The 17,119-nt window shown below is 48.8% G+C and overlaps 1 protein-coding gene across 2 annotated transcripts; it reads left to right on the forward strand.

The window, feature by feature from the left end:
* Nucleotides 1-940: 940 nt before the first annotated feature.
* On the forward strand, nucleotides 941-16,159 carry TRIB1 (tribbles pseudokinase 1). Of its 2 annotated transcripts, none has more exons than XM_053250391.1 (3): nucleotides 941-1,775; nucleotides 5,602-5,894; nucleotides 12,461-16,159. In XM_053250391.1, the coding sequence occupies exons 1-3, from the start codon at nucleotides 1,377-1,379 to the stop codon at nucleotides 12,927-12,929; spliced, it is 1,161 nt and encodes a 386-aa protein (XP_053106366.1). In that variant the 5' UTR covers nucleotides 941-1,376; the 3' UTR covers nucleotides 12,930-16,159. The 2 variants fall into 2 exon arrangements, with proteins under 2 accessions (XP_053106366.1, XP_053106367.1); XM_053250392.1 differs by lacking the exon at nucleotides 941-1,775 and adding an exon at nucleotides 1,798-2,223.
* Nucleotides 16,160-17,119: the final 960 nt, after the last annotated feature.

Here is a 17,119-nt window from a genome sequence, read left to right on the forward strand (position 1 = left end):
ACACACACCTGAATGCAATGAACGAGCGCATGGCCCACAGGAGCCACTCTTCCGAAGGGTGGCTGGATTGCTGAGTTCTCTGCTCTGCTGCACACCTTGGGAAAGTGTGGCACCCAGGAGTTGCAGTTAATGTGTAGCAGCTTGCTGCATTTGAAGCTCACATGGCCCAAGTGCAAGACTGTGTTGCACCTACGCACTGAGCATGCTTAGGCGATGGTGGCCTTAACTCGGGTTGTCTCAGCTTCAATCCCTGGCAACCCCAGGCAGGGCTGGTGGCAAAGAACCCTGACTGAAACCCTGGAGAGCCACTGCCAGTCAGTGTTGACAACACTGAGTTAGACGGACCAAGGGTCTGACTCTGTAAATGGCAGCTTCCGATGTTCCTACACTCCTATGCCCATTTCCCCTACAAGTTTCGCGGAACTTTCAGACACTCTACCATCTGGGAAGTTACGAGGCTGAGAGCATCAGAAAGAAGAGCCCTTCTGGATCAGTCAAGCATCCTATCCCCGCAAAGGCCAGCCGGACTCTTCCTTTCAGGAAGCCCACAAGCAAGGCATGAAGCCTATACACTCCTCCCTTGAGGTTTCGTTCCGGCACCTGCGATTCACTGGCATACTGCCTCTGAACATGGAGGTTCTTCCAGTTCTCCAACAGCTATCCAGAGCCCTCCGCTTCACTATGCATGTGCCTAACCCCCTTTTCAAGACGTCTAAACCCACGCGGCCATCATCGCCACCACAACTCGTGTGTCAGTGCGTTCCGTTAGCAGGCACTGCGCGAAGGAGCACTTTCCCCTGCGTCGGCTTTTCCTGCGCCTCAGGGGGCGACCTCCGCAGCCCGCGACGACAGCAACAAGGCGTCGCTCGGGTTGATCCCTCCCCACCCGCTTCTCCCCTTTCCCAGCCTGAGCGGCCTTGCTCCGCAGCCTCCTTCTTCTGGCACGGCGCCTCCGCCTCGCTGCCTCCTGAATGGGACGGCCGCCGAGCAGCCCGGGGCCTGCCTCCCCGCGGCCCCGCCCACTTCCCCTTGCGTCACGGAGAACTTTGCTGAGCTCCCGGGAGTTTGGCAGAAGCGCCGGCAGATGGTGAGCGGAGCTGCGCGCCTCTGTGTGTGTGGCTGCCTGGCGCTGCTGCTGCTCCGGCACAAAGGAGGCGAGGCGACGCCACGCCAGGAGGGGATGCGCGCCAGCCCGGCCGGCCCTGCACAACCTCTGCCCGGTCGCGCGCTCGACACCTTCGCAGGAGCGGAGGAGGCGAGAAGCGGGTAGAGTCGAGTCCGCTGGGTGGCCGCCGCCTCCCGTCGTCCCCGTCGGTCCGGCTTGGTGCGCGCTGGGAGCGTGAGCCCGCGCTTGCTCGCCGCCGCCTTCCAGCTCCATGAGCCGCCAGCTCGAGCCCCGCAGCCCCGCCGCGCTCCTGCACCCTCCGGGAGCCGCCGCTGGTCCCCGCTGCCGGAGCGCCCCCTCCAAGCGCCTCCTCTTGCCAGACGGCGCCGAGGAAGCCCCCGCCGCGGCCAAGTGCGCCCGCCTCGCCGTCGAATGCTCCAGCGCCGCGGCGCCCCAGGACTGTCTCAGCGCGCCCGCTTCGCCGTGTGCTCCCGTCTCGCCAGCCCCCGGTGGCGGCGGCGGCGGCGGCAGCTGGGCTGCCAGCTCCGGCGGCAGCAACAGCGCGCAGGGCCCCAGCCTCGTCGCCGGCTACCTCTTGCTGCCCCTGCCCGACCGGGAGCATGTTTCTAGGGCTCTCGATATCAACACCGGCCGGGAGCTGCGCTGCAAGGTAAGCCGGTGCGGGACTGGCGCGGACGCTTCCACGGGCACTCGGGGCAGCTCTCTGCGATCCACGAGCCAGTTAAGCCGGTGATGTTTGAATTACAGACAGACTCTCTGGCCAAGCACGGAGAGCTGGCCAACGTGTTTATACAGTACTCGGAAGGAAGCCCCATTGAACTCCAGTAGCTCTTCACTGCCTTGCGTATAGCGTGCGCTTTTCCAACCTGGCGTCTGAATGGCTCCCGGTTGAGTCATTAGACAAACCCGAATCTGATATTCTGGGTGATCTGCATGTAGTCAGATCTCCTCCGGCTTAATTGCTGTGTGGATCGGACAGCTGCGGGGGCAGGGAGCAGAAATGACCAGGCTTGGGGAATCTAGCCACATTCAAGCCCGACGTTGCCCACGCTTGAATTCAGTGGGCTGCAAATTATCCTGTGTGCGCTTACTTAGGAGTAAGTCTCATTAAACTCAAGGCAGGGTTTTTACTTCTGAGCCAACGTGTGTCGGACTTGCAAGGAGTTGTGTAGACAGGAGAACCAGCAGAAGTTGCAACCACGTCTTGGGGGTTGCCCTTGTTGCAAAGGAGACCTCTTTAATTTGTGGGAGGAGGAGGAGCAAATCCTCAAGAAAGCGGGGCTGATGGCCTGACTCCTTGTTTTTTAATCTGTCCCGAAAGGTCTCGGGTGCAACCAAAGGGTTAAGTTTCTCATCCGTCATCGTCTTCCGCTCCCCTGCTGCAGAACAGTACGCAAGCAGGAATAGGCTGTGACTAGCGTAGCTTTCCAAGTTTTCCGTGAGGTGTCCTCCTCAGCTCTTTAAATAAATATGAAACACACACACACACACACACAGAGTCCATGGCTATTGACTTGTCTCCAGAGCAGGCGAGGCGTTGGAGAGGCTGGGCTGACTGCTGCCACCTGCTGTCTGCAGACTCAGCCCGGGCGGGATTCCAGAGCCTTGGACTGACGGACTGTCCTCATGTTGCTTACTCTGAAGAGTTTAAGGAGAGAGAGAGACTGTTATTGAGTAAGCGCCCGGAAGATTGCAGCACAAGTAGCTACGAAATTCGCAATAGTGAGGTGAAACCTTAAAAAACAAACACAAACCATCTTTTCCAGAGGTTCCCAACCTTGGTCCCCAGAAGACTACGACTCCCATCATCCCTGAAGGCATTGTGTCAGGGGATGATGGGAGTCGTAGCCCAGCATCTGGGGACCCAAGGTTGGGAGTTCCTGACTTAGTTCTTTTAAAATCTGTCAGAAGCAAGCTTTGGAGTGACACAGGGCTCTTCCATCAGGTCCGGGTATTGTGGATAAAAATAGATGTGGTGTGGTCAGGTTGGTGGTGGTTGGGCTCAGTTCGCTCACTTATGAGAGCCAATTCCTGACACTTTCTAACCATGAGATTTGAAAGTTATTGGGAGATTGGGTTGGAAGGATTTTTTCATGGTTGCCTCTGGCAAGTAACAATTGCTTTCTTTATCCTTTCACCTGTGGTAGGGAAGTTAGAAGGCTAGTAAGCTTTTTGTTGTGGGCTAGTAATTTTTGGGGGGACTTTTTTGTTAGGCTGACTTATTTAGGACCTAACAGCAGGGGTTCCCAGCCTCGGGTCCCCAGATGTTGTTGGGACTACAACTCCCTTCACCCATAGTGGTGTCATGGTTGAGGATGATGGGAGTTGTAGTCCCAACAACATCTGGGCCCCCAAATTGGAGTAACCCCTGCCGTACAGTGTCCTCCTGCCACCTCCGTGGGAGTTTCGCTGGGTTGGATGAATGGGAATGATGACATTGTAGGTATGTCACGATTTCCAGTCAAGCCTAGGATGTGAGTAACCTAGCAAAGCCTTGCAGGTCATTGAGAGAACATGACTGGAGTCTTGCAAAACACCAGTGAATAAAACATGAGAGGCACTAATCCTCTCCTTCCCTTGGTTAAAGATTGGCATAGTCTGTAATAGCAGCTCAGTTACAATCATCTTTTGTTTGAATCATCTTGGACAACTTGGAAGGTGAAGGTTTTGCTGTCTGGGGACTCTCTTTCTCGCCCTCATCTTCCATATCCTGGGCACTATCCTTGCTGGCTGAGAATTGCAAAGAGTAGTTTATATAAGCAGTATTGGTACACTGGTTCCGCACCTGCTGCTGAAGTGGCATTCTTTGATGCTGGCTTTCTTTCTAGAGGACTGGGGCAGGTGGGCTCTTGCTTTGGGCAGGTGCTGCATACCCATGGATAAAGTAGGATTCTGTTTCACTGTAATTGTGAGCGTGGAACCAGGAACTGGCTGATGTTCCAGGCTGACGTAAAACAAGAGGGTTGTAATGTTCTCAAATTCAGGTCACCAGATAATGTCAGACTACAACTCTCATCATCCCCTGCTGCAGTTGCAGGAGGGGATGATGGGAATTGTAGTCTGATATCTGGGGGACTGAGTTTGAGAACCCCTGGTTTATGCAATTACAGTATCTTGGAGCTGGGGAAATACTATCAAAACTATATTGTGCAGGAGGGCTGCCTTGCTGGATTAGCCTGAGGTCTGACTAGTAGGGGTGTGCATAAATCGAATTGCAGACCCCCAAGTTGATTCGTCAAAAGCAGTCAGCTTGGCTAGCTGCCTCGATGAATCACCACCGAATCTCCTGAGTTGATTCAAGTAATTTACGTGCCATTTTGAGGCCCATTTTGCTGGTGGGGGGAGGCCTCAAAATGGTGGGAGGCCTCAAAATGGTGCTCCCCCCTCCAGGAGATCTGGTCTGCCTATTGGGATCAGTGTGTAGACCAGCCCTCCACTCCAGACTTGGTGCGTCAGCTTGCCTTGGAGGTCAGGTCTACCCTGTTTTTCCAGCAAAACAGGCCTCAAAATGGTGTTTGAATTGCCCAAATCAATTTGGGTCAAATCGGGAGTGATTCTCCTCAACCCCAATTTGGGCTCTCTATTTTGAGGGTGATTCAATCCAGGGTCAAATCTGCGATCACCCCCGATTCTACCCGAATCGACAGCAAATCAATTTGCACACCCCTACGGACTAATCCAGCATTCTGTTTCCAGAAACCGCCAGAGGCAGGTGCCTTGAGAACTCCCAAGGCACGGCATGAAGGCCTCCTTCTTGTCTGTCTTGAGTATGACATATTTGGAGATATTCTTCCTCTGTATGTGGAAATTCATATGAAGACACCTTACACTGAGTCAGACCCTTGGTCCATCGAATGCAGTACTGTCTACACTGACTGGCAGTGGCTTTCCAGGGTTCCAGGCAGGAGCTTCCCAGGCCTACCTGGAGATGCCAGGGACTGAACCTGGGACCTCCTGGATGCAAAGCAGATGCTCAGCTGCTGAGCTGTGCTCAGCCTCTCCTCCATGAGCTTATCTACCTGCCTATTCTAAGTGCAGTGTATGGAAATACAATCCCATTTATTTCAGTGGGCACCATCCGTAAAGTGTGCAATTCTGTTTTACAGCTTTTAAAGCCCATCCTTTTTCACTTCAGTGCCCTGTCCTTCCTCATTCACTTTACGATGCCCTGCTGGGTGCATAATTTCATGGATGAGTCCCTGGTGCTTCAACATATAAGATCATGGTTTAATGGGAACTTCTTGCAGAGGCATAATCTAAAACAGTGATTCTCAAACTTGGGTCCTCAGGTGTTATTGGACTTCAACTCCCATAATCCCCAACCAAAGGCCACTGAGGCTGGGGATTATGGGAGTTGAAGTCCAATAACACCTGAGGACCCAAGTTTGAGAATCCCTGATCTAAAACAAAGGAGCATTGCCTGCCTTGTGCACCCTGCTAAACCCCTTCTTGGGGCTCTCTCCCCCCCTCTCCAGGTCTTCCCCCTCAAACACTATCAGGACAAGATCCGGCCTTACATCCAGCTGCCCTCTCACAGAAACATCACTGGGATTGTGGAAGTGATCCTTGGCGAAACCAAGGCCTACGTCTTCTTCGATAAGGACTTTGGGGACATGCACTCCTACGTGCGTAGCTGCAAGCGCCTGTTGGAGCAGGAGGCTGCCAGGCTCTTCAAGCAGATCGTCTCGGCGGTGGCTCATTGCCACCAGTCAGCCATCGTGCTGGGGGACCTCAAACTCAGGAAATTTGTCTTTTCTACTGAAGAAAGGTAAGCAGAGAGGCCTCCTTCTTATCCCTGCTTTTTGGAACTCCTGAACAGAGCTAAGGAGTGACATCGAAGGGAAGTCCAAAGAGGAGCGTGGGGATCTTGTGGGATGTCAGTAGCTCTTCCCCCCAGGAAAATTAGGAGAACTAAAGTGGGGCTCTCCAGGTCATTTAAGGTCATACATTTCACCTTTATGGGTATTGGAGAACAAGCGTGTGCCGTTATGTGTGACGAGCATGTGCTTCTATGCATAGTTTCCCAGCATGCATATGCGTGGACCTTGCTGTCTGGGGGGGTTCCGTTCTCTGCTGAAACCGTGGATAACAAGGCATGGAGGCAATGGGAATTAGGGGTTAGGTTCCTGGAGGTGAAAAAAAAAGGCGCCTTACGGAAGAAATAATAGAAATAAAGCGCTGTGCCAAGCTCTGTGGGTCTCCAGCTGTCCAGCAATGCCCCCTCCCAACCTCAAAATCTGCCGTTTCCCCCACAAAAAATCATGGGGGAACCCCCCCCCCCCGCAAGAAAGAGCTACAAAATGGCTCTGCTAAGGAAACTGGTGGCCGGAAATGACCTCGGAGGTTGTTTCCAGCCACCTAGGAACCATGGGTATGCAGTTTTTAACCCCCTTTTTGACGTGCATGTACCAAGGTCAGGTGCACATGGCCAACTGCAGATATGTGAAACCGTGGGTGTTGGGGCCGTGGATGACGAGGTCCACCTTTATGATGAAAACTTGTGTGATGTTTATGTATTGGGATTACCCCTGACCCCTTTGCAGGTAAACATCATGTGTGAAGCGACCCTTAAACTTGCAAATTCAGCAGCTTAATAGCCAAGACGTTTGACAGCCAAACTGTTAGCCAGAATACTTAGAGATAAATGGATAAAGACCTGCTGAAACTATTGGGTCTAAATTATGTTGTTCTAGAATGCTTTGTGGATCTAGATAGTTACTGGCCGTGGTGTAAGAATACTGGCTTAACTAGTTTGCGAATTGCACTGGTCATACGTGTTTCAGACGTTGAGATGGTAGGGTTAGGTTTTCTGCAGGAGAACAAGCTTAGTGTACTTGTATCACATGTTACAATGAATTATATTTGGGCATAGACTGTGAATGAGAATTGTGTTCAAGGCTTGGTTTTGGCTGGAGATCAGAAGCCAAGAAAGGGGTAATGGATTTAGCCAGAAACAGGGAAATTGGAGGTGGCGGATCAGAGGATGTGGGATTGTGATTGGAGGTTGAAACATGTTTTACAGACAGTGTGTGTGTAATTGTAATTCATTACCCTAAAAGTAGTTCCAGCAAGCGGAGTTGGAAGGGAACCAAGAAAGCCACACCCTGCCCCAGAGGTGGACCAGACACCTACAGGCCAAGCAATGCAGCCCAGACCATTTTAGTCTGCTGTAAATGTCATACTGGCTCCATGCAAACTTTGCCTGTCAAATTGGGATTCATCCTGTGATTCGTTATCACTCCATCCAGTATGGTTTTCTTTCCCTTAATTGCGGCTTTTCATTGCACCTGCACAGATACAAACTGTAGTGACACTTGCAAATTTGCAGATCCATTTCTAGCACTGCTTAAGATGAGAATCCCATTTGCTGCTGCTGTTAATACAATATATACATATACCCCGCTTCAACAAACATTTTCAAGGCGGTTGACCTAGAAAAGGGGATGAGAATGTGGTTCCTTGTCCACAATCTTAAACAGTGACCCTATACTACTTATTAGATGTTGGGATGCTTTTGAGACTTCCTTCAATGCCATGATTGCATTTATCGGTTAGGAAACATAGGAAACTGCCATATATTGAGTCAGACCATTGGTCTATCTAGCTCAGTATTGTCTTCACAGACTGGCAGTGGCTTCTCCAAGGTTGCAGGCAGGAATCTCTCTCAGCTCTATCTCGGAGAAGCCAGGGAGGGAACTTGAAACCTTCTGCTCTTCCCAGAGCATCTTCATCCCCTGAGGGGAATATCTTGCAGTGCTCACACATCAAGTCTCCCATTCATATGCAACCAGGGCAGACCCTGCTTAGCTATGGGGACAAGTCATGCTTGCTACCACAAGACCAGCTCTCCTCTCCTAAGTTATAGGTTATAAATAAGCAAGTTTATAAACAGTTATCAGTTGCATCTTTGTTCTTATGTGAATAGCCTGCATTTAAGAAGGCAAGCAGGATGTGGAGGTGGATATTTTGCCAGAGGGGAGGAGTGGGAGAGAATCCAGAGAAGAGCTGGTCTTGCGGTAGCAAGCATGACTTGTTGCCTTAGCTAAGCAGGGTCTGCCTTGGTTGCATATGAAAGGGAGACTAGAAGTGTGAGCACTGTAAGATATTCCCCTCAGGGGTTGGAGCTGCTCTGGGAAGAGCTTCTAGGTTCCAAGTTCCCTCCCTGGCAGCATCTCCAAGATAGGGCTGAGAGAGATTCCTGCTTGCAACCTTGGAGAAGCCGCTGCCAGTCTATGTAGACAATACTGAGCTAGCTAGATCAGGGTTTCTTAACCTTGGGCCCCCAGATGTTGTTGGACTACAACTCCCATCATCCTCAGCCACAAAGGCCATGTCTGGGGATGATGAGCGTTGTAGTCCAACAACATCTGAGGGCCCAAGGTTAAGAAACCCTGAGATAAACCAATGGTATATGGCAGCTTCCTATGTTCCTAACCCATTCCTGAGCCTAGCTCCTGACTTGCAAACCGTGATTTTCAGAGTTCTGTTATCACTGCACTGGGCAGCTGCCAAATGAAGAATAGGACCACCACGCAGGTGCCTCCAGCATGTCGCTCAGTCATGCAAGCGGCAGCTGGCTGACTGGTTGGTTTTGTCCTCCTTTGCAGATCTGATGTCACACTTTCTGCAGGCACAAGGGTGCATGTAGCTCGCATTGTGGATGTGTGAGCAAAGGAGTTGACTGCTAAAGGTGCAATGGGAAGCAGTGTGTGTGTGGGCACAGGGGAGGACATGGAAGCAGATTTTGTGCAACTCCTCCTTGAAGAGAACTGTAGCTGGGTCACATGTGGGCAGCCTTGAATAGGTGTGAAAATTCAGACCATTTGAACTCTGTGGGAGTTCTGCTTTTGACATCAGCAGAAACAATTTCACACTTGAAGGCTGCAATCCACGCATCTTTAAAAAAAACAAAAAACTTTGAAGTGATGCCATCATCAGCTGTGGATTACAGGGAGTATGTAGTTCATAGATTTTGGCCTCAATTCTGGTCGTACTGCTTCAGAAAAACTCTATGCTAAATTGCAACCATTTCCTTCTTTTTTCTTTTCTTTTTGTAAGGAAGCAGCTGGCTCTCTAGAGCTTGGTTGATTGGAGTTGCATTCACAAAGCAATGGTTTTCAGTGTGGATTCTTTGATCTGCTTCCAGGGCTCCACAGTAGCCTCCAAATGGGTTGGGGAACTGTCACCTTGCACTGGCATTTCCAGGATATGTTGATGTTTCCAGGCAGCCTGATAAAGGTCATGAGCTCTGGTGGGGATAGGTCCATAGCTCAGTAATAGAGCATCCGCCTTGCATGCAGAAGGTCCCAGGTTCAATCCCGGGCACCCCCAGGTAGGGCTGGAAAGGACTCCTGCTGGAAACCTTGGAGAAGCTGTTGCCAAACAACGTAGACAATACTAAGCAAGATGGACCAAGGGTCTGACTCGGAATAAAGCCACTTCCTCTGAGCTCCTTCCTAAGAATGCATTCGGACTGGTCCTGTTTCCTCCTCCCACTGTTCTGGTGGGAGGTCACTTGCTGAACGTGATGCTTCCTGCCCTCATCTGCCTGAATTGCAGACTCGGGCTTCTGAATAGTTGTAGTTAAAAGGAGCGTACAATGGCAAAGGATTGTTCTCTTGGCACTCTGTTTTCCCAAGAAGCATCTAGCTGGCCCCTGTTGGAAAGTGAATTTAACAGGGCTCTTCTGAGGATGGTAAATGTATAATTTGTGCACCTGCCCCCATACAGACTCCAGTCTAGAAGGAGTTCTGATGGTGGAAACCACTTCAGTGTCAGGTAGGGACTTGCATGTGTGAACTGAGCCATGGCAGAACAAGCATCATGGACAGAATACCCGATATTCTCTGGATCAGATCCAAGACCCATCTTGTGCCGCAGCCTGCTTCCCACAGTGGCCAACCAGATGCTTCTGGGAAGCCCACAAGTAGGGCTTGAAGTCAATAGCCCTTTCCCCCCAACAATGCATATTCAGTGGTATACTGCCTCTAAACATGGAGGTTCTGTAGCCATCATGACCAGGGATCCACAGAGTTAGGCTTAGCTCACTAGCCAGCCATTATTTGTGGTAGTCGTCAAATCCTTCTTGTTCCTCAGATCCTTTTCTGGTGCACTGGGAGAGGGCTTAGGAGAGGCAAATCGTCTGTCATTGGCTCTGGGTTATGGAGATGGGAAGAAACAGTAAGAGCCCTCTCTTGCTGCTCAGAAAGGATCCTTGCTCTTCCTTACCTTCTCTGAAATGGCAGTGGAAATGAGACCGCTGGGGAGGAGATGCTGGGGGCACTCGCCACTGGTGAACTGGCAAGTGGATTTATAGATGTCTGGTCATGACTAGAGTGATGTGTCATGCTTTCCAGTGGAGTGGGTGCATATACTTTCAGTTGAAAGTCATCAGATGTTCCGTCATCAGGCGGTGAGCATGCATGTGTGAACTGTGTCGCCCCCCCATCTGTCCCCCCCCCACCGGTGTTGGTAAAATTCAAGGATGGGGCCTCTTGCAAGATAATTATACCTCCTCTTCTCCCCTCATTGTCCCAGCACTCTTTGTTGCTAATGTTGCAGCAAGGACACATTGGCCTATATAATACTGCCTCTTCTCGAAGGGAAACCACTGCATGTTTGACTGCCCCTGATAAACCGAACCACTTGCTGAAAGAGCGGATTGCACCCGGTGCTGCTAATTTGGAAACGAGGTGTTGCGTGGGGCCGATGCGGAGTGCTTTGCATTTGGTAACCAGAGGGTTAAGCAATGTCAGGCAAGACGTTAGCCTCACAAGCACAGGTGCAGAGTTTGGGTGCCCCGTCAGCCACTCGGAGGGCAGGCAGGGTAGCTTGAGTCATAGTTTTCCATTTACAGAACCAACCGGTGGCGGGGGGTGGATCTCCTCCTAGGACAGGAAGGTCACACCGAGGACAGCAAGCAATCAATGCATTTACAGGGCAACAAAACTGTAAGAAAGGCAGCGGGTAGGGCCTTTGAGAGGCAGGGAATATCTAATCAGCTAATGCGCTCTCTCTCCCTCATATATATATAAAGCTCTGGGAATAGGATGTTTGCATAAAAGCTGTGTAACCTGCAAGGCCAGTTCTCTGTGTGTGGTGGTGGGGAGGGGAAATGGTATATCTGAGCTGAAGAGTTATGACTATTTCAGGAACAAAAGAGATGTGGGTTTTGGCAGTGATCCACAAGCCGGTTAGGGGCTGACGTCATCAGGGCTAAATTGACTTCAGTCCAAGATCTCTGCTCTGTGATGCTGGTAGAGTGAAACTAAAGTCGAACATTCTCATGGGTTCTTATCCCCGGGTCCTTGGAGGTTGTGGGACTACAGCTCCCATCACCCCCAGATGCAGTGGCCCTTGGCAGGCCACCCTTTAGATCAGGGGTTCCCGTATTCGAATCCCCAGCTGATGTTGAACTAAGGCTGTCATCATCCTTGGCCGCAATGGCCAAGGTGAGAGTTGTAGTTAAACTTCATCTGGGGATTCAAGGGTGGTCCATCCAAAGGGTGGCCTGCGCTTGACAGGTGAATGTTTGAATTCACTCAATTAAAATGTGTGAACAAGTGCTTTGATGATATGTGATGAACCACTTGTGCATGTGATTGTGCATGAACCAGTTGTTCCTGGATGATGCACTCTGCAAATGAGAACCGAGACGTGTGAACTGGTTGCAGGGAGGACGCAAATGTCCATTTTACTCTAGAGTGGTCTTATGTCTGCTGTTGTGTTGAAATCGTAACTCATTGCTGCAGCCAGCTGATGAACATGCACATATGAACCAGCTCTCAGTGGCTTCTGGAGTCTGACTTGGTTAACTATTTGGAGCTTTTATATTTGGTTCAGTTATGTATTACTATTCCAGGACCAGGGCGACCCTTTCATGAGGCAGGGTGAGGTGGTCAATTCAGGTGGCAGATTATAGGGGGGCCAGCCGTGTGGCGAAATGCTCCCCCCAGCTGTTGCCATCAGAGCAGCTCTTCAGGACCGACCTGCCTCTTGCATGCTTTGTAAGAAGTGCCTCTGCTCACACTCCTTGCAAACCTCCCAAGAAGCATAAGGAGTGAGGAGGTGGCTGCTGGCAACCTTCCTCCCGCACCCCGTTTGCAAGGGTTGGTTTTGAAAGGGAGCTGGCCCCCACCAGGGGCATAGGAGAAGGTAGCATTTTGTGCCTGCCTCGGGTACCATAATACCTTGGCCCACCCCTGTCTAGGATGGTTGCTGTCATCTTGGGTGGAGGCCAGTTCTGGAAGTGCTTTGATTCTTGATACATTTAGTTCGGGGTGGATGACTGACATGCCTTTAATCACTTCTTTGTTGGCCTCTTCTGTTTTCCAGGACCCAGTTGAGACTAGAAAGCTTGGAAGATACCCACATCATCAAAGGCGAGGATGATGCATTGTCAGACAAGCATGGCTGCCCAGCCTATGTCAGTCCAGAGATCCTAAACACAACTGGGACTTATTCTGGGAAGTCAGCTGACGTTTGGAGTTTAGGAGTAATGCTGTACACCCTCTTGGTGGGACGCTATCCCTTCCACGACTCGGACCCTAGTGCCCTATTTTCCAAAATCCGCCGCGGACAGTTCTGTATCCCCGACCACATCTCTCCCAAAGCCAGGTGCCTCATCCGGAGCCTGCTCAGGCGAGAACCTTCCGAAAGACTCACTGCTCCAGAAATTTTGCTGCATCCTTGGTTTGACGCTGTTTTGGAATCGGGTTACACCAACCAGGACATGAGAGCTTCAGATCAAGTTGTTCCAGAGAGCTCTAGAGAGGACAATGACATTAGTTTCTTCTTTTGCTAGCTCTGACTTTGCCTCAGGGGAGAGAAACCTCACACTTGCATTACAGCCTCTTCACAATTTCATTTTCTGTGTTGTAAGTGCATAGAGTTCTGAAATCTAGCTGTGGTCAGGACAGTAGCTGTGATGTTAAGCATAATCGCTCGTGAGCAGAAGTCCTTCTCTAAGGGGGCTTACAGAAAGTTGCAACCCTCAGCATGGCTAATCTGGGGAGTTTCTCATCAAACACCACGAGTCTCCTTCAGGGACTGCCGTCTGGAGCAAAGGGACCTTTGGAAGCATGCGCAGGCCTGGAACACCTATGCTACAGTTCTGGGAGAATGTACTCCAGACTTCAATGGGAGATCACACCAACCAATCTGGAATAAGCAATTGAGGATTGCAATCTCGGCTGGCTTGCTTTTTGTTTGACAAAAACATTTTGGAGCTTTTTGGCGTAGTGTGTGTCTTAAGATCCACATGGTCTTGCAGTGCTGGCAAGTTTATGCTGTTGTAGCAACTTCAGGGCAGCCAGTTGGATTCTCTTGTCTCTCATACATCATTAACTGACAGGGCTGTCAGCTGGGTTTTGATTACAGAATCTTCTTACGGGTGATGTAAGAGAGAAAATACGGGCACAGTTCTTCTAGTGCCAGGTGGGGCAGATGATAGACCCATTAATTTCTGCACCAGGGCTGCCTGTTTAAAAAAACTAAGCTGGTATAATTGATTTCAAACTGGATCTCCAGTGTGTACGGTAACTGAGCCCTTCAGGCTGTACTTGTTGGATTGATTTCTTAGCAGCAGCTGTTTGGATAACCAGTTTGAAATCAGATTAAACATTTGCCAAGGATTATGTGTGGCCCTCTAGTCATGTAAAGGTGTCTTAATATGGCTTCTGTTTGCATTCACAACAGATTTGCAAGGTAGGCTGGTGGTGTACCCATTCTGCAGATAGAGTACTGAAGCAGATGGAAATGAATTGTCACATTCAGTCGGTGGCAGAGGCAGGACTTGGTCATCTTCCCCAGTGGAACCCATTCCAAGTCCAGCATTCTGGCCGCTGACCACATTGTCCCATGTGTCTGAAGAAAAATAAGGGAGAATGAAAGGGCTCCTGCTTTGCCCATGCAAGGTTCCATTTTTCAGTCCTTGGCATCTCTAAGCTGGGAAGGACCTATTCCTGACACTTTGAAGAGCTGCTGCCAATCAGAGGAGACTATACTGGACTAGATGGACCAATAATCTGCTTCTGTATAAGGCAGCTTCATATGCTCAGTGCTGGAAGGAGCTCTCACTTTTAAAGCTCAAATCTAGTCTTGGGTACTAGGCTCTGAGGCTGTTCAGCTGATGTTGCACTACAACTCCCATCGTCCCTAGCTGCTTTGCATGTTGGGAGTTGTAGTCCAGAAACACTTGGAGAGCCTCTTGCCTCTCCAAACACTTGGATTGGCCACCCCTGATCTAGACCTTTCAATGTTAAATTTTAATCATGGCTTTCAAATATAGGTCTTCTGGGTTAAGTGGCCTAAAGGGCTGGCTTCCTAGGCTTGCCTGGCTCTCTTGCATCAGCATAACTGGGTGTTACTTTGCAAGTAGCATCACACATCTCAATACCAAAACATGTCAGTGTAGGGCGGAGCTGCCTAACCTGGGAGACGAAGATAAGTGCCATCTCATTGCATCCACTGAAACACTTTGCTTTGGGGTCTTTGCTCACTAATGTGTTATATCGCCCTTTGTACAAAACACATGCAACAACTGCTCATTTTGATAAACTGCAGAACAATGCCCAGAGACTTCCATTGGGTGCTCCTCAACTACAATCTGCCTCTTCCCCCTGTCTTACGTGTTTGTGTAACTCTGGCTGCTGTGATCACGTTGGTTTTGTATTTCAAATTCCCATGGATAATGAATACACTTGAGTAATCATTAGCTTCCCGGATGGGGAAATGAACTTCTTCCCGAGAACGATGGCTCAAGTATGTCTAAATAAGCACTTGCCTGTGTCTAGTAGGAATCTCATCCTGGTGATCAGAAAGGGAGGCTTTATGGATTGGAAGCAGTATTCCCTCTAATCTTTATCATCTGTGTATGGAAGGAGTTTTGTTCTGGGTGGCAATATCAACTCAATTTGTGCGCACATGCATTCAGAGTGGGACCTCCCTGATTAAACCCAGCAAGATCTAGAAATAACTGAGCAGACATCAAAAGTCTTGAGTACCCAGAATGTTGGGGGGCAATATGCTAAATCATTGTAAACCGCTTAGAGAGCTTCCAGCTATAGAGCGGTATATAAATGTAAGTGCTATTGCTATTGCTAAAAAAATGTGTGAGCATGTGCACCTGCGCACGCCTTAGAGGGAACACTTGTTGGAAGGCTCTTGGTTCTCAAAGGGTGTCTGTGTGCCACCGATTAACCTAGAGTGTGCTAGTTACTATTCTTATGGACTAGTAACTTACCTGCAAGGCTGAGTTTATATTTGCAGAAGTAACCCAACTTCAGTTACTTCCGTTTTAATTCAGTTACAAAGCAATTGTGTTCAAGAATATATGTATGCTATAAACATAAGCAAGTTTTGTCTTTGAAGAAACGTTAGGAAATGTGTTTGCTTGCACTGTCTAAGATAGTCAACAACATGCATAGCACCCATACAGAACTACAGTTCCCAGGTTTCCTTGAGGTGAACGCTGATACCGTACACCCATTTTGCCGAAGTACATATTGCATAAGAATCTGCATACTGTGCAAGCTTTTTTTTTTTTTTAAAAGACCTGTTGCGTGTAAGACCACAGTGTTTTTTTTGAGAGAGCTATGTCGAAATTGACTTGACGGCACACTTTTTACCTTTTTTGTAAACCTCACGCATGAGATTTTGCCATCTGAGGGTAGTGTTGTGTTTTTAAATGGCTGTAATGTAAGACCTGAAACCCGAGATGTCAAAGAACAGTTTAAATGTGAATTATGGCTGGCAGTACTAACTTGATAGAATCAAGCGAATTAGAGGTGACATTTTATTTTATGACCTTGATTGCACTAAAGCTCTCATGATTGCTTTAATATATTTTGTATCTGTGATACAGTTTTTTTTAAAATCGCCTCAAACCTGCCTCTAAATCTTTATATATTGGTAGGTGAAAAGCTAATAACACTATGTTAGACATCTGTACATATGTACATATTTGAGAATCAACATGATGAAGTTGTAAAATTCCTGTGCAAGAAGTTTAATAAATCATGGTTTCGTAACAAATATTGTAATGGTTTTTCCTTCTCCTTGATTTGGGAGGGGTGGTGACAAGTTGCAACCATCTGGTTTTGTTAAATGCAAACATCGATTAGGCCTCTTGCCCAATTAAAGAACTCTTAATAATAAAAATAATAAAAACGAAAACATCAATAGATGATGATGATAAATAAATAATAACTTTGTCGGCCACCCCATAACAGCTGTTCTGTCTGCACCATAATTAAATTAATTCTAATTAAATCTGCATACATTTTCATGTGCAAAACAGTTTTGAAGCATACATTGTTGTTAGAAGGTGCATATATATTTCTCAACGGCTGCACTGGAGGCATTAAAAAAGCCCTGAGCTTTTTGGAAGGGCGGTATAAAAGTTTCAATCAATCAATCAATCAATCAATCAATCAATTCCCTCCTGAGTGAGAATGGAGAATGCATCTTCTGAGATCATACCTGCCACTGCAGTTTATACAAATATAGTACCAAAAAGTGACATTGTTCAAAGTGTTGCCTAGTTAATTGGTGATACTGAGGATTACTCCAAGTGGTAGTGGATGCAAAATATTTCCCATTCTCCCTTTTGCTTCTCCATTCACCAGACTGGAACTTTAAAGTGCCAGACAATTGTCATAGTAACCTTGTCCTATCACTTCCCTTAACTATTTTAAATGGACTGTTGTTGTTTTTTAAAGCCTTGTTCACTTAGAGCAAGCATCAGGAGCCAGTGCAGCCAAATAGGAAACTCCTCCAGCCTCCCAGGAGCCAGGCCAACCCCTTAGCTTCCTTCCTGGCCAGGACCTAGGCTGGGTGAGACCATGTTTGCAGAGGGGTGAAGGGTCATCTCCCCTGCAGATTTCAACAGGCCTGATACTGACCTTTCTCCCTGGTCCTTCCTGCCACATGGTGTTGGAAAGCAGACTGGAATTTTTGACCTATTCCAAAAATACAATATTTTCTAAGAGAAAT

Source organism: Hemicordylus capensis, chromosome 4, assembly GCF_027244095.1.
Source record: "Hemicordylus capensis ecotype Gifberg chromosome 4, rHemCap1.1.pri, whole genome shotgun sequence".
In the NCBI taxonomy this organism is placed as follows: domain Eukaryota; kingdom Metazoa; phylum Chordata; class Lepidosauria; order Squamata; family Cordylidae; genus Hemicordylus; species Hemicordylus capensis.

What these genes read in the sequence shown, in the direction of transcription:
- TRIB1 (XM_053250391.1), top strand. Translation starts at nt 1,377, where the DNA reads ATGAGCCGCCAGCTCGAGCCCCGCAGCCCCGCCGCGCTCCTGCACCCT. An exon ending in GCCGGGAGCTGCGCTGCAAG is followed by an intron (nt 1,776 to 5,601) that starts GTAAGCCGGTGC and finishes CCCCCTCTCCAG; the next exon opens with GTCTTCCCCCTCAAACACTA. An exon ending in GTCTTTTCTACTGAAGAAAG is followed by an intron (nt 5,895 to 12,460) that starts GTAAGCAGAGAG and finishes TCTGTTTTCCAG; the next exon opens with GACCCAGTTGAGACTAGAAA.